At 42.8% G+C, this 22581-nt stretch overlaps 1 protein-coding gene across 2 annotated transcripts in view; it reads right to left on the bottom strand.

The window, feature by feature from the left end:
* samd12 (sterile alpha motif domain containing 12) overlaps positions 1-22581 on the bottom strand; it is a 128441-nt gene that overhangs the window by 49222 nt on the left and 56638 nt on the right. For both annotated transcript variants that reach the window (XM_033019205.1, XM_033019204.1), the window contains exons 3-4: positions 17378-17513; positions 2926-3066 (exon numbers count right to left, since the gene is read on the bottom strand). In XM_033019205.1, the coding sequence (XP_032875096.1) occupies positions 2926-3066; positions 17378-17513 (277 nt within the window). The remainder of the gene's footprint in view (positions 1-2925; positions 3067-17377; positions 17514-22581) is intronic.

Below are 22581 nucleotides of genomic sequence, written 5' to 3'. Positions count from 1 at the left end.
TTTTTAAATGATAAAAACGAACCTGCCTCCACCACCTTCACTGGAAGCTCATTCCACACAGCTACCACTCTCTGAGTAAAGAAGTTCCCCCTCATGTTACCCCTAAACTTCAGTCCCTTAATTCTCAAGTCATGTCCCCTTGTTTGAATCTTCCCTACTCTCAGTGGGAAAAGCTTTTCCACGTCAACTCTGTCTATCCCTCTCATCATTTTAAAAACCTCTATCAAGTCCCCCCTTAACCTTCTGCGCTCCAAAGAATAAAGCCCTAACTTGTTCAACATTTCTCTGTAACTTAGTTGCTGAAACCCAGGCAACATTCTAGTAAATCTCCTCTGTACGCTCTCTATTTTGTTGACATCCTTCCTATAATTAGGCGACCAAAATTGTACACCATACTCCAGAATTGGCCTCACCAATGCCTTGTACAATTTTAACATTACATCCCAACTTCTATACTCAATGCTCTGATTTATAAAGGCCAGCACACCAAAAGCTTTCTTTACCACCCTATCTACATGAGATTCCATTTTCAGGGAACTGTGCACAGTTATTCCCAGATCCCTCTGTTCACCTACATTCTTCAATTCCCTACCATTTACCATGTACGTCCTATTTTGATTTGTCCTGCCAAGATGTAGCACCTCACACTTATCAGCATTAAACTCCATCTGCCATCTTTCAGCCCACTCTTCCAACTGGCATAAATCTCTCTGTAGACTTTGAAACTCTACTTCATTACCCGCAACCCCACCTATCTTAGTATCATCTGCATACTTACTAATCCAATTTACCACGCCATCGTCCAGATCATTGATGTACATGACAAACAACAGTGGACCCAACACAGATCCCTGTGGCACCCCACTCGTCACTGGCCTCCAACCTGACAAACAACCATCCACCATTACTCTCTGGCATCTCCCATTCAGCCACTGTTGAATCCATCTTGCTACTCCACCATTAATACCCAACCATTGAACCTTCTTAACCAACCTTCATGTTCAGTGTTATTCACAGCTCAGAGAAACGTGACCCTCTGCCTTCCTCCATCTTGAAGAGACTGTGTGGCACACCACTTCCTTGTTTTATAGTCCCTCCCCCTGCCGCCAGCGGGGGCAGCAGAGAGAATGGGGAATTTTGTAAAAACATTAATATCTCTGTCATTTTTAATCGACGGGAAAAATCCTCGGCACACATGCGGCGGAGGGGGGCTCTGAGCAAGGTGGCCAAAAATGATGGCCGTAGGTGGCGGTGTTCTCTCGGAAATCGCAGCACAGATGGCCAAAACCGGTCAAGAACAGACTTTTTGTAATATAGAAGATAGCAAGCATTTGGCCTGAAGAGCTGAGAAAATAGACTCCAATTCAGCAAAGGTAAAATACAATAAATAATTGATCTGTCTAACTTGAATATTGAAAGTGTCTTGTTACTTTGCTACATTACCACTATATTTTACTGCTATACTTTAAAATGCAATATGCATTGATCTTTTGACATAACTTAAAGTATGATTAATTTTTCTGCGAGTAAAAGTAATGATCACTCAAATCATTGTGTAGGAGCTAGAGATCTTTAAAAAAAAAAAAATATTACTACATTACAATCAATCTCAATTCGTCAATTATCTATTTCACTCTTAACTACCACTTAACATTCTTTCCAACGTGGTAGATAAAAGTGGCTGCAGAGTAGTAGTGCTTTGTTCAAATTTATCATGTCTACATAAAGGCCAACTTGAATGCAATTTGTAATTCTTTGCAAACTGTTGTAATTGCTTTATTAATCTCACATTACATCTGGTAATCATGTGATCCATAAATATATATTTTCTACTATATGCTGAAATAGACACAAAATGCTGGAGGAACTCAGCGGGACAGGCAGCATCTCTGGAGAGAAGGAATGGGTGACGTTTCGGGTTGAGACCCTTCTTCAGACTGTTATTTACAGAGTTACTCCAGCATTTTGTGTCTATCTTCAATTTAAATCAGCATCTGCAGTTCCTTCCTACACATTTTGTCTACTATAATCTGTATGGACATTTAGAAATATGTATATTATTTCAAATACAATATATTAAATTAATTTTGTATCTTTCTTAATTAAGTCTGGTCTTTCCAATATAAATCAGAAAACAACGGATAAAACGAAAAGTCAATAGAAGAGCAAACAGAGCCTGAAGAAATAGGGAGGTTTTAAGCAAGGAGATGGCAAGGGGACAAAGAGGAAAACTACTAGAATGAACAGACAAATGGTTGAAGGTACAACAGTCCATGGGATGCGAGAGGAAAGGGAGGGGCAAGAGGCTTGGGTTGGAGGACATGGTCGTCCCAGGATGGAAATATTGTAGTACGATTGGAATTAGTAATAAGAGTTGAAGAAAGGGGGAATATTATAAATGGGTTTTACAGCCGAACGTTATATTGTCAAAAGCTTTCAAGAGAGAGCTAGATAGGGCTCTTAAAAATAGCGGAATCATGGGATATGGGGAAAAGGCAGGAACGGGGTATTGATTGGGGATGATCAGCCATGGTCACATTGAATGGCGGTGCTGGCTCGAAGGGCCAAATGGCCTACTCCTGCACCTATTGTTTATTGTCTATTGTCGTTTCAAAATGTAATTTCAGAATTACTATAATGAAACAACATGTTTTCCAATGGCATTTCTGAATTATCCTAAAGAACATATTGCCCAAAATGGTTAAAACATGGTTAATATAGTATTTTATGTATCCCAAATGATAACAACTTCAATAATAACATTACAATGTTCTACCAAAAGCTTGACTGAAAATTTGTCCTTTAACCAAAGTTCAGCCAAATGATGGCTATAGACAAGGATAAATATCTACTGAATTCATTTATCTTATACATTTTAAAAGTCTAATTTGGCTAAGTACCTCTATCCAAGCCTGTATTCCGTACCTTGAGTCAGTAGCTGCAAATTTCGAACTTCTTCCCGGACTCTCAGATGCAGGACTTGCTGGAGTACGTGCTGTCGCTGTGTTTCTTGGGCAATACCCATTCTTTCCAGTTTTTTATCTGTCAATCGCAGAAGCGCTCGACCTAAGAACACAATACAATACAATATAATATAATATACAATATTTATTCAATGTCATTTGAACCTCAGTGAGGCTCAAACGAAACTCTGTTTCTATAGCCATACAAACAAAACAATTCCTACAAGTCACACAAACAATTCAATTCACACAAACATCCATCACAGTGAATCTCCTCCTCCGATGTTGAAGCCCCAGGCAGGCGATAGTAAGTCCCACGACCATTAAGGCCGCGTCGGGCACTGTAATGCCCCGCTCCAGCTCTAAATGTGTCAACGGGGTGCCCCCGGCGGGCGTTGGAATGTCCCGCGGCCATTAAAGCCGCGCCGGGCGATGTACGGCCCCGCTCCGGGTCATTCCAACCCTGCGACACGGGCGGGAGAAGTTGCGTTGCGGAGCTCTGAAAAACGGACCAGGGAGCTCCCGATATCACAGTCCACCGGACCTGTGGCTGAAGCCTCTGAGCTCCGGAGTCGGGCCGCAGCAGCGAGCCACTACCGCTCCCCACGCTCCCACAGGGAAAAGGTCGGGTCTCCCATGCAGGGAAGAGATTTTAAAAGTTCCCCCCCGTTTCCCCCCATATATACACAGTTAGAAATAATATTAAAAAAACACAACAACTACATTTAACTAGACAAAATTTATAAAAAAGACAGGCTGCAGGGGCCGCTGCGATGTGAGTCGCGCCGCCAACCGGAAACACACAGTTAACTTGAGCATTTATAAACACATCTTCAACTGGAATGGTCAAAATTTACATAAATGGAAAAACAAACTACTCAGGTTGTAAAGATCAGATTTACATCCTATGTGATCAGCTTTACCCTGTGGAGCTGTATAATGGAAGGTCAAAATAATTGTCAATTAAAGTACATACTCAGATTTAAAGCTTATTTGAGAGGTTAGTCAGAGGCACACTCAAAACCATTTGAATTTAATGGAAGTTAAATAGAATTGCAAATGTCATAACACCTAGCCTTCAAACCAACAGGCATTTCTTGGAATTATGGTTTGAACATGAGCATTATCCTTGCAGTTCTCGTGATCACCAATGGAGCGAAGGTTGGCACAAAGTGACTTCATCTAGTGCAGTGGGCTCATTTATCATGGGAATCCAGAATCACGACCAAACCCAGGCAAAGTCAAGTCAGTCATCCTGTTCGCCCCATATCCCTTGATTCCGTTAGCCCAAAGTGCTAAATGTTTTTCTCAGTACTAAATGGCTTACACCTTATTCTTAAACTGTGACCCCGGTACTGGACTCCCCAACAAGAGGAACATTTTTCCTGCATCTAGCTCTGAAGAATTTTATACATTTCCATAAGATCCCCTCTCATCTTGAACGCAGCCAGTCCAGGGCAGCACGGTAACGCAGCGGGAGAGTTGTTGCCTTGCAGCATCGGAGAACCGGGTTTGATCCCGACTATGGATATTGTCTCCAATTTTCGGTTTCCTCCCACACTCCAAAGACGTGCAGGGGATGTCAGATAACTGGCTTGGTGTATGTATAAATTGTGTGTGGGGATAGTGTTAATGAGCGGGGATCGCTGGTCGGCACAGACTCGGTGGGCCGAAGGGCCTGTATCTCTCAAACTAAATGAACTTTAGCATGAAAATGAAGCGACTAGGTAAAGAGCATTGTCCACATGGTATCTGGTCTTCTCCACATAGAGCGATGAACAGCAAGCTTGAAGTTACACAATCATGTAAGAATTGTCCACGATACCGTCACAAATTCCCACAGCAATATTTTGCGGTTGCTTGACCTAATAAGCAAAACGGACCCTTCATTAGAGGCAGTTTAGTGGTTCATATTCATTGAATTCATTAGCATTGCTCTCCCAGGTCCACTGCAGTGATGACTTCATCTTTTTTGCAGAGGGTCATTTTCTCGGTTGCTCATAATTCATTTTATTTATAGAGGATCAATGAACTCGAATAGCAATGCAGTGCAAAATACAAACAATGCATTTAAAAGTCACTGTAAATCATCATAAAATGTATTCAATAACCTGTCAAAGAATGACTGAAACATAATCTTGTAAATAGCAACCATGATTTATTAGCCAAACAGAAATGAAAAAGAAAGGTTAGAGAATGGTAAATTCACCAAGTACTTATAGCTTTTAATCATTAATATTTGTCAACCCAGCTTAACTGCGGTGAGTTTGATTGTTTTTGAGTAAATGGTCTGCGGCATGCGGCATAATTTAAAGAGCCCATTTTTAAAGAGCCCATTTTTAAAGAGCCCAAACATGCCCATAATTAGAACCACTTTCACCACAAATCTATGGTAACAACAGATTATTCAATTTAATTGAAAAGGCATTTTAATTTAATGTCACCAGCAAGCACTGCCTGAGGCTTAGGAAACTCATCTATGATATTGTGGCCTGTTAGAGCTGCTCAGATTGTCCAATCTCATGGAGGGCTCAGTGCTTACAAATGCTTCACAAGTCTATTGTACAATGTGCAATCCAATACTTTGAATACTTTCAAATGTTGAAAAGGGGTCTGCAGATATTAGACAGCAGACATCAAGAGAACAGGACAATCCTCATTTATGCCATGCTTAGGAAGGATTTTCACAGGAAATTTATAAATCTGGTATAAAAAGACGACAAATTATGGCTGCTGAAATGCCAAAGCTCTTCCAGTAGGAAACTTGTCATCTGACAAAGGCAGAGAATTTGTAGTCAGTGACAAAGCCTCAGCAATTTGCACCAACTTCCAAAAATAAAGTTCCTCACAACATCCTCACAATTGGGCGGCATGGTGGCGGCGTGGCGCAGCGGTAGAGATGCTGCCTTACAGCGCTTGCAGTGCCGGAGACCCGGGTTCGATCCTGACTACGGGTGCTGTCTGTACAGAGTTTGTACGTTCTTCCCGTGACCTTGTGGGTTTTCTCCGAGATCTTTGGTTTCCTCCCACACTCCAAAGACGTATATGTTTGCAGGTTAATTGGCTTGTTATAAGTGTAAATTGTCCCTTGAGTGTGTGTAGGACTTAGAGGAAAAACGTTCTCACCCAGAGAGTTGTGAATCTGTGAAATTCTCTGCCACAGAAGGGGGTGGAGGCCAATTTACTGGATGTTTTCAAGAGGGAGTTAGATTTTGCTCTTATGGCTAAAGGAATCAAGGGATATTGGGGGGGGGGGGGGGAAGCAGGAACAGGGTACTGATTATGGATGATCAGCCATGATCATATTGAATCGCAGTGCTGGCTCGAAGGGCCGAATGGCCTGCTCCTGCATCTATTTTTCTATGTTTCTATGACATGTCCTCAATCATTCATTTCCTCCACCCTCATTCTACAGTGCCTTAATAATACTCTGCAGTACCTCACCCTAAAAAGACGGGGACTTCCACACATAAATTACAATCTCAAAGTTACTGCCAACTGAAGCAAGGACTCCAACAACATACTACTCATGAACTCTGAAGTGGGAGCACAGTTATATGGAGTTGCTGGGTAGTGAACTTGGATTACCTGCAGCAGGTTAGACTTGGTGCAGCAACATCACTGCTCTCTTTGTATGAAGAGAGAAACAGCAGCAAGGGTCAAGTCTTAGTTAATTCAGAATTTCTCAAATTGTTTCATTTTCAAAGCTACTAGTTTGATTTATTTTTGAAATTTCTGAATGTTTGAAGCATTCAAAAATATTAATTTAATAATTGACTTTGAGGCACCAGCTGTGAAAGTTTTCTTGAATTTTATTTTGTTCAGCTCTGTGCCAAACAGCAGGTTTGCCTCCCACACTCCAACTAAAGCCTACAAAAGAGAGATCACCACCATTGATTTTGGAGCAGGCAAGAGGATGAGAGAATGTTAAGTAAAGGCGGCACAGTGGTAGAGTTGTTGCCTTACAGCGCGAGGGACCAGAGTTCGATCCCGACTACGGGTGCTGTCTGTACAGAGATTGTACATTCTACCCATGACCGCGTGGGTTTTCTCTGAAATCTTCAGGTTCCTTCCACTCTTCAAAGCCATACAGGTTTGTGGGTTCATTGGCTTGCTACAGATGTAAATTGTGTGTGTGTATTGTGTGTGTGTGTGTGTGGGTGTGTGTGTGTGTGGGTGTGGGTGTGTGTGGGTGTATGGGTGTGTGTGTGCGCGCATGATAGTGTTAAAGTGCGGGGATCACTGGTCGGTATGGACTCGGTGGGCCGAAGGCCCTGTTTCCGTGCTGTATCTCTAAACTAAAGCTCCCTAAGGGTATCAGATGCTGGTTGCTTCCCAGGCAGTAAAATGCAGGCTAATTTCTTAATGTAATTAGTTCTCACTGTAAGAGCTGCTTGCCTCTCGTGCACATTATCGTTGGTCATAAATATCAATACTAATGACTCACTGCAACTATCAGCTCATGGACCGCCTCAAGCAAAAAGCTGATCTTAGTAAATAATTAACTGAGTGCATGGGTTAGACTGACTTCCACCTGGCCTGCCACCTTTGCTCACCACTAGCGCCCGCCATCCTTCAAAAGACTGGCAGTCGTGGTCGCACTATGAAACCGAACAGCTCACAAGCAGCAAACAAACCATGGGCTCTTGAAGTAGTTTTAAAATGTACTTTAAAGATTTTAAAATCTTTTGACCATCATTCAAAAACTCTAAATAGATTGGGCGGCATGTTGGCACAGCAGTAGAGTTGCTGCCTTACAGCATCAGAGACCCGGGTTGGATCTTGACGACAGGTGCTGTCTGTAACTTCTCCTGGTAACCGCGAGGGTTTTCTACGAGATCTTCCGTTTCCTCCCAAACTCCAAAGGCGTACAGGATTATAGGTTAACTGGCTTGTTATAAATGTAAATTGTCTCTAGTGTGTGTAGAATAGTGTTAGTGTGCCGGGATCGCTGGGGGTCAGTGCGGACTCGGTGGGCTGAAGGGTTTGTTTTCACGCTGTATCTCTAAAGTAAACTAAATTAAAACATTTGAGTTCTGAATTTTTTTTAATTAAACCACAAAAACAAGAAAAGTAAGCCAATTGAATGGACGCACGCACACACGAGTGCCTGGAGCACACTACTGGGGGTCGTGGCACAAAAGATAGCGGCATTGAAGAGACTTTTGTGTAGGCACACGAATATGTAGAGAATGGGCGGGGGATATGGATTACGTGCAGGGAGATAAGAGTTGGTCTTGGCATCATATTCAGCACAGATATTGCAGGCCCTCCTTACCATTAAGAAGCAGCTACATTATAGTCTCCACTAATTCGGGCGTGCCATCTTTTCTGCTACCATCTGCTGGAGGTCACACACCAACAGGTCCAGGAACAGCTTTCTTTCCATCAACTATCAAGTTCTTGTAACAATCTGTGTAACCCTAACCCTACCCCCATATTAGAACAGTATGGGCCACTTCTTGCACTGCCAAGGACAATTTTTTTCTAATGGCGCCTTGCAATAATGTTTGTTTTTTTTTGCACATTTTTTCTTATTGTCTTGGAGAATTTTGTGTAATCCATACAATGTGTGCTTTTGTGTGTTTGTCCAAGTCTGTGTGATGCAGCTGCAAGACTTTCATTTTACCTGTAACTCACTGGGCGTACAACATTAAACTAAACTCGACTGGGAAAGAATCAGATTTGAATGGGAAATTGAAAATGAAAAATTGAATACAAATATAACTTGTGAAATTTGATGGCAAGCATGTAAATTTTATGAAAGATATAATAATTACTGGAATATTAATACAGAAATATCACAAGGCCCAGGTATCTCAGTGGAATTAGTTTAGAGATACAGCGTGGAAACAGGCCCTTCGGCCCACAAGTCTGCACTGACCAGCGATCCCCGCACACCAACGCTATCCCACACACTCTAGGGACAATTTACATTTAAACCAAGCCAATTAACCTACAAAACCTGCACGTCTTTGGAGCGTGGGAGAAAACTGGAGCTCCCAAAGAAAACCCATGCAGGTCATTGGACGAATGTACAAATCCCGTACAGACAGCACCCGTGGCCAGGATCAAACCTGGATCTCTGGCATTGTAAGGCAGCAACTCTACCGCTGTGCCACCCTGAATACAGTACAGGTGCAGCAATTTTAATTTTGAAAATTGTACGAAATGAATGGAAATTCTGCCAAAAAAGATCATATAAAGCACTTCCTTTTCAGTGCTAAACAATCTAAATATTGACTTTACCTGAAGTAAATAATGTGAACAATCACTGTCTAAAACCACACTAATTACCAAATTAACTGAGCCTTCCAGTCAGGATACTTAATAGCAGGCCAGAATGTTCCCTTCATCGGATGTACACCTAATGATATTAGTAATTGTTCAAAGAACATAGCAACCCCGTCTGACAGATTTCAGAACTCAAAGCTCCGCACAAAGAGGGTCAATAAACCAGGTGCATAGTATGCTTTATTTTTTACTTGCGATTTAAAAGGACATTCTGCTGATGTTATGTAAGCTCAAGGCAGTTTCAAAATTGCTCAAACACCTCAAAGTCCAGTGTGCTTAAACCAGCAGGGAGTGCTTTCTGTTGCATGCGGCTGCTGTGCTCAGTAAGGGCATTATTGGTAATACAATAGACAACAGGTGCAAGAGTAGGCCATTCGGCCCTTCGAGCCAGCACCGCCATTCATTGTGATCATGGCTGATCATCCCCAATCAGTACCCCGTTCCTGCCTTCTCCCCATAACCCCTGACTCCGCTAACTTTGAGCTCTAACTCTTTCTTGAAAGCATCCAGAGAATTGGCCTCCACTGCCTACTGAGGCAGAGAATTCCACAGATTCACTCTGTGTGAGAAAGTTTAAACCCCCCGTGTGAGAAAGTTTTTCCTCATCTCCGTTCTAAATAACCTACCCTTTATTCTTAAATTGTGGCCCCTGGTTCTGAACTCCTCCAACATCGGGAACATGTTTCCTGCCTCTAGCGTGTCCAAACCCTTAATAATTTTAATTTCAATAAGATCCTCTCTCTTCCTTCTAAATTCCAGTGAATACAAGCCCAGTCACTCCATTCTATCAACATATGACAGTCCTGCCATCCTGGGAATAAACATCACAGGCACACTTCATTACTGAAGGGTTCAGGACAGGGTAAGAGTCAATAACCAAAGGATAGAGACACAGAAATGTCCATCAACAAATCATCTACATGCTATGTTTATTTTTATTTTTTATTTTTAGAGATTCAGTGCGGAACAGGCCCTTCGGCCCACCGAGTCTGCACCAACCAGCGATCCCCTGACATTAACTCTACCCTACACACATTAGGGACAATTTTTACATTTACACCAAGCCAATTAACCTACAAATCTGTATGTCTTGATTGTGGGAGGAAACCGAAGATCTCGGAGAAAACCCACGCAGTCACAGGGAGAACGTACAAAACTCTGTACAGACAGAACCCGTAGTCCGGATCGAACCCGGGTCGCTCGCGCTGTGCTACCATGTCACATTTTTGTCAATCCATAATATTTTTTTTGGAAGAAATGTCTTTGCAAGCTTCAGGTTAAGGCCTCAACAACAGATGTCTGATGACCCTCAGACACATTATCTTGTCTGGAGCTATCTGGAGAGTTGAAAGTCACTGGATCATTGCAGACATCACTAATCAACCATCACCATTTGCTGCTCGGAGGTCATGGAAGCTCTGTGTTCACGAAGGAATAACAATTTACTTTGTAAGGTAGCAAGTGACAGTATCTCCAGCATGTTGACGGTTTCCCCACAACCACAGGCAACCACCAACTTCACTCATGCCCCTATAAGGGCTCCTTTGAATAACACAGATCTCTTCGTAATTAAAAAAAAAAATAATTTCCAGTTTGCTAGTATCTTAAGGTCATAAGGAATAGGAGTAGAATTAGGCCATTCAGCCCATCAAGTCTACTCTGCCACTCAATCATGGCTGATTTATCTCTCCCTCCTAACCCCATTCTCCCCATAAACCACTGACACCTGTACTGATCATGAATCTATCTATCGCTGCCTTAAAAATATCCATTCACTTGGCCTCCACAACCCTGTGGCAAAGAATTCCACAGATTCACCTCCCTCTGACTAAAGACATTTCTCCTCATTTCCTTCCTAAAAGAACATCTTTTAATTCTGAGGCTATGACCTCTAGTCCTAGACTCTCCCACTAGTGGAAACATCCTCTTCACATCTACTCTATCCAAGCCTTTCACTATTCTGTATGTTTCAATGAGGTCCCCCCGATTCTTCTAAACTCCAGCGAGTACAGGCCCAGTGCTGACATGCTCACATTGGTTAACTTATTCATTCCTGGGATCATTCGTATAAAACTCCTCTGGACCCTCTCCAGAGCCAGCGCATCCTTCCTCAGATATGGTGCCCAAAATTGCTCACAATATTCCAAATGTGGCCTTACCAGTGCCTTATAGAGCCTCTGCATTACATTCCTGTTTTTGTATAGAAGCCCTCTTGAAATAAATGCTAGCATTGAGTTTGCTTTATAATGTGTATAAGTATAGTATACTTATAGTATAGTGTGTTTCACAGTAAAAATTATGGTTAAAAAAAAAAATCAAATTTTTTGGCTCGTGTTAAGACTTCTTCACCACAGGGGAAATCCAAATTGTCTGACATTTTGAACAAAGCACAGAGGAAAGGCACAACCCAAGACCCCCCTACTCATCTCCGGCAAACCCATATCCACCACTGACTCATTCAAATTTCTTGGCACTCACATAAACAAAAAAAAAAGCAATGCAAACTGCGTGAATCAGCCAAAAAAATTACAGGACATGGTGCCTGGCGAAGAACACTCAACAAATCCAACGGTTTTGACCAGAAAGTGGGTGCACAAGACTTGGAGTAAGAACACAACGTAGATTCCCAGAGGATGCATTTGCTCAACATTTGCAACTTCCAGATTGAAGTTGGAGGCATTGTCCCATTGGGCATTAAATAATTCCCTTGTGGAATTGAACATCCTGCACAATTCAAGTCAAGTCAAGAGAGTTTATTGTCATGTGTCCCAGATAGGACAATGAAATTCTTGTTTGCTGCAACACAACAGAATATTGTAGGCATAAATACAGAACAGATTAGTAGACCATACATATACACATAAATAAACATATGAAGTGCAATAGGCTGTTGTAGTTCAGAGTTTGTTTGAAGTTGTGTTTAATAGCCTGATGGCTGTGGGGAAGTAGCTGTTCCTGAACCTGGATGTACCAGATTTCAGGCTCCTGTACCTTCTACCTGATGGCAACGGAGAGATGAGTGTGGTCATTAGCTACAAATGACACAAACACGATATAACACAGGGAAAACCCGGATAATGCAGATGATGTCCCCATGTACCTTTCTGCTGATTCACTTGCAGCACTCTATGAACTAATTAATCCCTGCTCAATTAATTTGATGGCTTTCTGCAACTTCTCCGCCTGATGGGCATCTCCAGTTTTAACAAAAGTTGCACCAGGGGGCCTCAAATCCAATTTTCACAATGTGAAGCTAATGGAGAAGATGACCCTCAATATCTTATATTTGGAGGCTTGACATGTTTGCCAGAGCACATTTTTAATTAAAAGATTGTGTCACAGCGGCAGAGTTGCTGCCTTACAGCGAATGCAGCGCCAGAGACCCGGGTTCGATCCCGACTACGGGTGCTGTCTGTACGGAGTTTGTACGTTCTCGCCATGACCTGTGTGGGTTTTCTCCGAGAACTTCAGTGTCCTCCCTCACTCCAAAGAAGTACAGGTTTGTAGGTTAATTGGCTTGTTGTAAATGTAAAAAATTGTCCCTAGTGGGTGTAGGATAATGTTAATGTGCAGGGATCGCTGCTCATCGCGGACCTGGTGGGCCGTAGGGCCTATTTCCGCACTGTATCTCTAAACTAAACTAAAAATACTGGCCTTTTGCTTACCTTCATCTAATTTGCAAGATCATGAAGTTCTTTGTTACATTGCTCCATAGGGGGATGGGGGGGGGGGGGGGAGGGGGATGGGGAGGGGGATGGGGTGGGGGGGGGGGGGGGGGGTGGGGGGGTAAGAACAACTTGACACATACTTGACACAAGCTTTTCTCAGTGGCCCTGGCAACTTTTTCGGCCCCAGTTCATAGGTCATACTTCCTGCTGACAATGAAGATAGACACAAAACGCTGGGGTAACTTAGCGGGACAGGCAGCATCTCTGGAGAGAAGGAATTGGCAAAGTTTTGTGTTGAGACCTTTCTTCAGACCGAGTCGGGAGAGGGAAACGAGAGATATGGAAGGGTAAGGTGTGAAAATGAGAGATCAAAGGGGACGAAGTTCAAGGAGAATGTAGAATAGATCATTGTTAACTAGGGGAAGGTGACAACGAGGCATACAAAGCAAAATATAATCCGGAGGACAGTCAAACTAGTTGGAGAGTGGAGAGGATCCTGGTAACATCTTCCAGTTAAACTCTTCAGTGAATTAATCCCAACATCTGGGAGCACTCTTCATTTTCCCTACAACTTATTTCCCCAATAGCCGCTATGTTGCTGCTGTCTAATTGCCAAGTGCTTCATTGGAAGCTGACAACCTGATTATTGCAACTTGGGCAGGTGATTCATAGTGCTTCTTTATGCATTATTCAATTATACATTTGTTTTAAAACAAATTATGATATTTTAAAAAAGGACCCTATTAGCACTATACAAAGCATTGGCACACAAAATATAAAGTGGATTCCAATTACTAAGAATTCACTTCTTGCAGGTGAAAATTGTTATTGAAAGGGAATTTGGGCTATACACAATTTCCATTAAATATCATTGAATACAACATCATGAAAAACAAGAACAAAATTATACACAATTAATGCTGAACATTAGCTAACAGTATGTTATCGTTTATTGCCAGCAAATTGAATACAAATGTAGAGAAATTATGCTGCAGTTATAGAGATCTTTGATGAGAACACATTGGAAGTACTGTGTACACTATTGATGCCTTTATTTAGGAAAGATTTTAATGCATTGGTCATAGTTCAAAGGTTTATTAGACAGCAGCTGGAATGGGCCACCTATGAAGAAAGATTGGGCAGGCTAGGCTTGCATCAGCAGAATTTTGGAAAAGGGAGAGGGGGCTTGATTGAAAAATAAAATGTTGAATCTTTACAGAAAGAATTTGGCGAGCACTTTCCTCTTCAGAAAAACTCCAAGCAGGGTCGATTATTTGGAAAAAGAATTGAACAACTGAGCCAGATTAAATGCAAATTCTCTTCCCCATATGTAGTTGGGAATGAGAAATTGAGGTTATAATATAGTTTAGTTTACTGTTGCCACTTGTACTGAGGTACAGCGATAAGCTTTTGCTCACGTGCTATCCAGTTAAAAGACTATAGCTGATTACAATCAACCCGTCTACAGTCCACAGATACTTTTTCTTCTTAGGCTCCCTTCGGTCATGGCTGACCATGGGTGTTATTCCCTATATGGAGGACGCCAGTGCATGACTTTGTTTAACGTAGGGAGACTGGTGCACAGACAGCCACCACAAGGTTCTTGACAGATCTGGGTCAGGATCCAGTGGCATGGAGTCCAAGATGACCCGAGACCCTTTTCTGCCATTGAGGGCTTGGTTGGATTGCTCTTTGTCAGGGACCGCCCCCTCGAACTTACTGCCATGGGTGACCCTACCAGGAGCATAGCTCCAGACTGCATCGCTCTCAGGATCTCAGGGCCACACAAGCTTCTCCACCACGACAAGGTGACAATCCAGTGAGTGCACAGATAAAGGGAACAACATTTAGTGCAAGATAAAGTCTGATAAAGTCCAATGAGAGATAGTTGTAAGGTCTCCAATGAGGTCAGGATCGTACTCTAGCTGATGAGTGGACTGTTTAGTTGCCTGATAAAAGCTGGGAGGTAACTGTTCCTGAATCAGGAGGTATATATTAACAAACGTCTGCACCTCTTGTCTGATGGAAGCAGGGAGAAGAGGGAGTGACAAGAGTGAGACTGGTCCTTGATTATGCTGGTGGCCTTGCAAGGCAGCGTGAAGTGTGGATGGAATCAACGGAAAGGAGGGTGGTTTGCGTGATAGTCTGGGCCTCGTCCACAACTCTAATTTCTTGCGTTCTTGGAGGGAGCTGCTCCTAAACCAGGCTGTGTTGCATCTCGATAAAACGTTTTCTGTGGTGCATCTGTAGAAGTTGGTGAGGATGGTGAAGTTTGAAGCAAAAACTTCTAAGGAAGTGGAGGCGTTGGTGTGCTTTCTTAGCCATAGCTTCGATGTGGTCGGTCCAGGTTAAATTGCTGGTGATCTTTATTCCTAATGGGCCTGTCCCACTTAAGCGATTTTTTTAGGCAACTACATGCGACTAGTTTGTCGCCACATGTTCGCCGGTGGCTGCCGGGAGTCATCTCCTCAGTCATGCAAAAAGTCGTAGCATCTTTCTGGCCGACAATGGGTTTGACGGCAATGAGCGTAGCTTAACTTCGCCTGATGTAGGCGCTGTCGTAGATTGTCGCTGTTTTTTCGGCGACCTGCTACTACTATGACTGTCGCCGACAGTTACCTAAAAAAAAAAAATCGCCAAGTGGGACAGACCCATAAGAGCTTGAAGCTTTCGATCTTTGGCGCCAAGATATACTGGGGTGTGTGCACTGTTTTGTTTCCTGAAGTCAATCATCATCTCCTTTGTCTTGCTGACATTGACAGACAAGATTGTTGCCTTGGCTCCAGGTTAATAAGGTTCTCAATCTTTTCTCTGTATTCCTCATTATTTAATATTGGCCCATTACAGTGGTGTTGTCCTCGTACAAGCCATCATCTCAATAAATGATGGAGCAGGCTTGGGGGGCCAAGTGGCCTGTCCTAGTCACAATTTGTTTTTTACATACGTGCTTACCCAATTATAAATAATGAACATGATAGAAAACAAAGTACAATTACTTGCTTACCCGTCTCTTGAAAGTAGAAACTTGCATCAATGCATGCATAGATCTTCTACCCTTCCCCAATGTGACCCCATCCACAAAAAGGGAAAGTTTGATAAACTTGAATATACGTAGGGCTTTACACAAGCAATATCAGGGGAATAAATATGCTTTCCAGTGTGAAAATTATACATCTTCTAGATGCGCTGGGACGCATCCTCAGTGATGTGACCTGGGGTCATCGGGTGTTTTGGGTCTCACAACATCAGACACCCTCGCCCAGGCAACCCAGCTGGGGTTGATCAGGCCCCGTCTTGCGTCCCAGCAGCAACCGCCCACGGATCAGCCATCTTAATAACTACTCTGCAGGGGTTGGGAGATTCTTGCGCGTGGAGGGACTGGGCTCTGTGGGGTGAGTCCTGGCCGGGCTCCTCCTGCGTCTCACCTGGTTCAAGGCCAGTGCGCTACACCTCTTTCCCCTTCCCCGAGCATTTCATTCTTGCCCGATGGATTTTTAGGCCACGGTGGTTCATTAGGCCTTTGCGTAGCTTTATTGGGTGTCTTTCTCACGAAAGACACAGACTGGGGTGCTAACCCAGCCTGTCCCGGGTGCCGTCTATCCGTGCCGTCAACTGTCTCTCCATTAGTCACCAAATTATTTGTGGTTGTCACCCAGTGTATTCCTAGGTGCCACTGGCTGAGCCAGACTCCAGTGTGAAATGTATATCTTCTAGATGCGCTGGGACGGATCCTCGATGTGATCTGGGATTATCGGGTGTTTTGGGTCTCACAACATCAGACACCCTCGCCCAGGCGACCCAGCCGGGGTTGATCAGGCCCCGACTTGCGTTACAGAGAGGAACTAACGTTATTTAAATCTGGGTACCTCAATCTGGAAACACATCAGTTATAATAAATCTGCAGTTTTGGGCAAAATATTTCGGAGAATCATTCTGTATAATAATTGTGAACAATTTAATTAAATGTTTCCCTCAAAGCTGCCATGATCTAGTGAAATTCAAATTTAGAAATGGTGTGCAAGCACAGCAAGGTGACTAATACAAACTGAACCATGGCAAAATAGCGGCTGCACTCAGTTCACACTCGCCATATGCAATTTCCATCATGACCATTGCAGGGGAGGTATCAGGGAAATACCTCCATATCAGCATTAGCAGCAACTGCTAGACAATCCAAGAGAGGTGAAATGATACCCAAGCCATCTACACTCAGCAAATTGTTAGATGACTTGATGCAAGCTGGATAGGTACACTGGGAGAAAGAATAACATAGGAAAGTATTAACGTCTTCAATCATGAGGTAGACACAAAATGCTGGAGTAACTCAACGGGACAGGCAGCATCTCTGGAGAGGAGGAATGGGTGATGTTTCGGGTCGAGACCCTTCTTCAGACCAATCATGATGTACCTTAATGCGGCGTTCTTTCCCCACTCATTAGATTGTTACGTTACCTGTTATATCATGCTGTTTGAAGGACTCGATGTAGGTCTGATACTGATTGGAACAGTGCTTCTTCAGCCATTTACAAACTTCCTGCTGAGTCCACAGAGCTACTGGTTTGCTGAGCTTCACTTGACCAGGATTTGACTGGAAAAAAAAAAACCTCCATTAATATTAACATCACATTATATTAAACCAAACATAGCTGTTCTTCGAAGACAGTTTAGCAACCTAATGTTTTAGTTTAGTTTGGAGATACAGCATGGAAACAGGGCCTTTGGCCCACTGCGTCCAAGCTGACCATCAATCACTCATTGCTATGTTTGCTCTATCGCCAAAGACCCTATTAGTTCCATGTTTATTATGTTCCTTATAATAAACTAATAATATTAGTTCTATGTTATTCCTTTCGCATTAGTTCTATGTTATCCCATTTTCTCATACACCCCTTACACAATATGGGCAATTTACAGAGGCCAATTAATCTTTAACCCCGCACATCTTTGAGGTGTAGGAGGAAACCAGAGCATCCGGAGGAAATCCACACAGTCACAGGGAGAAAATGTAAACTCAACACAACATTAATGAACATGTGGAGGGCCAGCTCAACAAACAACTGTAACAGGATAAAGGATATTGGAATAAATGAGATCATTAAACCAGATGAAAGTAGTGAAAATGAACAAAATATGGTGACACTAATATTTTTTGTTCCGGTGACAATTTGAAGCAGCTTTTGGAGGTCATCACATCAGAAATGAATAAATTAAAACAGTGGTTTGATGTCAACAAATTGTCTCTAAAGCAAAACAAAGATTATGCTATTTGGAAAACATAAAACAAACCCTCAAGTACAATTGAAAATAGATAACATAAGTATAGAAAGAGTATATGAAAATAAATTTCTTGGTGTGATCTTAGACCACAAAATCTGCTGGAAACCACATATAAACCACATCAAAGCAAAACTGGCAAAGTCTATGGCAATATTGGGAAAATCAAGACACATTCTGGACCACAAATCATTACATACTCTGTATAAACACTCATATTGCCATATCTGAGTTACTGTGTGGAGATATGGGGTAACACCTACAAAACCAACCTACAGCCGTTATGCACATTACAAAAAAGAGCATAAGAATTATCAATAACATTGGATATCTTGAACATACCAATTTATTATTCTTAAAGTCACATACACTGAAGTTCACCGATCTGGTTAAATTTAAGACTGCGCAAATCATGTACAAAGCAAGAAATAATTTACTTCCAAGAAATATACAAAATCTGTTTATGGAAAGACAGGGTGGGTATAATTTGAGAGGGGAACATAATTAAAAGAAAATCAATGTCAGAACAACTCTTAAAAGTATGCGCATAGCAATCTGTGGTGTGAATTTGTGGAATGGTCTGGAACAGGAGATAAAACTTAGCACAAACATAATTCAGTTTAAAAAGGTGTACAAAAACACTTTTTTTAAAAAAGGATATTGGGATGAGGATAGGTGATTGTGAGTGGGGTATTTGTTATACTGATTGTATTGGGAAGGGTGATTATAAGGTGATGGGTTGTATATATATATGACAAAGATACTGTATAATATATGAGGGTTTTTTATTTTATTTTTTATTTTTTTCACTCTTTTTTGTATGGCTTTGTAAATATTTGATTAGTGTGTAAATGTAAATAATTTGGTGTACATATAACTGCTGGTGTACACATGGTGTACATATAGCTGCTAAATTTGTATAAGATAATTATAAGCAGTTGAATAAGGGGTGGGAAGTAATAAGATTTGGCTTCTTCCTGCTCCTTTTCGGCCACATACAATTTCATTTATTTATAGATATTGTTTATGACACTTTATAAATATTCTTGTTTAGTTTTTTGTATGCTGTTTCACATATGCTTTTTATTCTTTAATTCTGTTCGAAATAAAGAATTAAATAAATAAATAAATGCCAATGATTAATACAACAGCATAAGCGACTGAGCAAATGTATTTGGGTCATTGCAGCTTCTCAAACAGATAGGGCATAAATTAAAATTTAAATTAAATAAATTAATAACATCAATACTAGTGCAAACCCACCCCCACCGAAGTTCTTAGTGTAACCAGTGACAGTCCACCGTTTACAGATGAGGTTAGTGTACACTTTCTGAAGACATTATGAATGAAGATCCAAGAAACTGGAATCTTGGGTAGAACACAAAAGCAAAAGTGCTGGAGCAACACGGGTGAGTAGGCAGCATCTCTGGGACATGGAAAGGTGACGTTTTAGGTCAAGGCCCTTCTTCAGAGTTCGTATTCCAAATTTCTGGGCAATGCTTGTTAATTCTGCAAGGATGAACTTCTATAACCCAAATGGCTGTAACTTCAGGGTCACATGTATTCAAATTTGGTCTTGAATATGCATCATGCATCCTGTAGGCCGACGAGCACTCCAAGCCACGGGAGTCTGCAGGACTTTAACATCGTGGAGCTTGCGATCCCTTTGCCGGGGATCGAAGCTCCAACCGCGGGGCCTGTGGACTTTAACATCATGAAACCCGCGCCCTCTGGTAAGAAGAGGCCGACTCGGGAGCTCCATTCCGCAGAGAGTTTCAACCGCCCCGACGAAGGAGTTTCGATCACCCCGACGGGGGCTTCGATCGTCGGCTGTGAGGGCTTTGATTGCCCCGACCGCGGGAGAACAAGATGAAGAAGATGGAACTTTTTTGCCTTCCATCACAGTGGGGAATGTGGAATCCACTGTGATGGATGTTTATGTTAACTTTTATGTGGTTGTGTGTCTTGTCGCTTTTCACTTAGTATGGCTGTATGGTAACACAAATTTAATTGTACCTTAACTGGTACATGTGACAATAAACTGACCTTGAAACCTTGAGATCAGCTGCACCATACATTAATACAATCAAGTCAAACTCAGGTACAATATATAGAGCAAAGGAGGAGATAGAGTGTAGAATATAATTCTCAGCATTGTAGCACATCAGTTCCACAGGCAAAGTCAAATGTCCACAATTGGGTAGAGGGGCATTCGAACAGTTCCCTAGCTTCTGGAAGGACCATTTGGATAACAGAGGGAAAGGATCTGTTCCAGAGTCTGGCAGTGCATGCTTTCAGCCTTCTGTACCTCCTGCCAGACAGGAGCAGGGAAGAGGAGGAATGACTGGGGCAGGACAAGTCTTTGATTAGATTGGCTACTTTTCCAAGGCAGCATGAAGTGTAGATGGAGTAGTGGTCCGAGGTCTGGCCTGTGTGATGGACTGGGCTACATCCACAACTCTGCAATTTCTTGGAGTCTTAAGGGCCTGTCCCACTTGGGAGATTTTTTAGGCGACTGCCGGTGACAGTTACAGTCATAGCAGGACGCCGAAAAAACGGCTTTCTGGACCCATCCTACGACAATGTCTATGACAAGCTACCACCTAGTCGACGTCAAGCTATGTCAACATAATTTCTTGTAACTTGGGACGTCCACCTACGACCACACCTACGACCACAGCTACATCAGCCACACAGTCGACACACACTTCAACCACACAGTCGACAACCTATGACAACCGAAGGCAATCCACGTCCACCCACGACAAGATACGACAAGCAACGATCCTGTCGGCAACAACTGAAGACAATTCAGTCTCCGGTACCTATCACCGGTTGACGTAGGATGACGTAGGTTGTCGCCAATGGAATTCATCTAACCTAGCACCGGCCATAACCAACGTCACCTGGCGTCACCCTGGCGACAACCTACGACAGGAAAAGATAGGCAATGTCAAGCCCACTTTCGCCGAAAGGTTTTGAACATTTCAAAATCCAGCGGCAACAAGAAAGAAAGTTACGACACTTCAGGAGACAACTCACGACAATATAGGCGTCACCCAGCGACCATGTGGCGACAACCTATTTTCCGGCTGTCCCGAAAGAAAATCGCCTCAGTGGGACAGCCCCTTAAGGCAGAACTGTTCCCAAACCAAGCTGATGCAACCTGACCATATATTTTTAAATCTAGGAACAAGGAATTGCAGATGCTGATTTACAAAAAAAGACAAAAAGTGCTGGAGTAACTCAGTGAGTCAGGCAGCATGACCTGCAGGCTGGGACCCTTTAGATATTATGGGAGGGAGAAATGAAAAAACAGAAGGGATGAGACAAAAGGATTGAAGAGTAAGGAATTTTGAAGTCGAAGGAAGGAATGTAGGGGAAGGTGGTGGTGGGGGGGGGGGTACAAATAAGTGGGTGTGGCATAGAGGTTACCTAAAATTGGAAATTTAATGTTCATCCTGCTGGCTTGCAAGATACCAAAGAGGATTATGAGGTGCTGTTCCACTAGTTTGTGTGTGGGATCACTTGGCAATGGAGGCGGCCCAGGACAGAAAGGTCAGTATGGGACGGGGAGTTAAAACGGTTTACAACAGGGCGATCCAGTAGGCCTCGGCAGACTGAGCACCAAATGTTCAACTAATCAGTCGCCGAGTTGTTTGGTCTCTCCGATGTACAGGAGGCCACTTCGGGAACACTGGATGCAGTAGATGAGGTCTACAGGAGGTGCATGTCAACCTCTGCCTCACCTGGAAAGACTTCTGGGTCCCTGGATGGAGGTGATAAGGGAGGAATAGGGACATGGTGCATCTGTAGAAGTTTGTACAAGTCACTGGAAATGCACAGAATTTACTCAGTCTCCTCAGGAAGTGGAGGCGTGGGTGTGCCTTTTTGCTTGTCGCATCAGTGCGGGTGGTCCACAACAGATCTTCCGTAATATTAGAGCCTGAACATCGGGCCGCCCATGGCAGCGACTGCGAGGGGTTCGGGAGCCCCCCCCCCGACCACTGGTGAACAATGGAAGACAACGGAGGAGGATGACTGAAATTTAGAGCCTTCCCTCAGTGGGAAACTTTGATTCCGCTGTGTGGGGATGTCTGTGTTAAAGTCTATCGTGTTCTGTGCTCTTTATTATTCGTATGGCTGCATGGTGACAACACATTTCACTGTACCAATTGGTACATGTGACAAATAAATGTCTCTTGTATTAATGCCCACGAACTTGAAGCTCTCAACAGTTTCCACTCTGCACTATTAATAGGCATGAAGTGCTGGAGTAACTCAACCGGACAGGCAGCAACTCAGGAGAAAGTCGATATGCAACGTTAAGGGTCCTGACCTAAAACAGCACCTGTTCATCTTCACCAGAGATGCTGCCTAAC

The sequence above is a fragment of the Amblyraja radiata genome, chromosome 4 (genome assembly GCF_010909765.2).
Source record: "Amblyraja radiata isolate CabotCenter1 chromosome 4, sAmbRad1.1.pri, whole genome shotgun sequence".
Lineage (NCBI taxonomy): Eukaryota > Metazoa > Chordata > Chondrichthyes > Rajiformes > Rajidae > Amblyraja > Amblyraja radiata.
The sequence above is the reverse complement of the archived record's forward strand: the minus strand, read 5'-3'. Positions and strand labels throughout refer to the sequence as shown.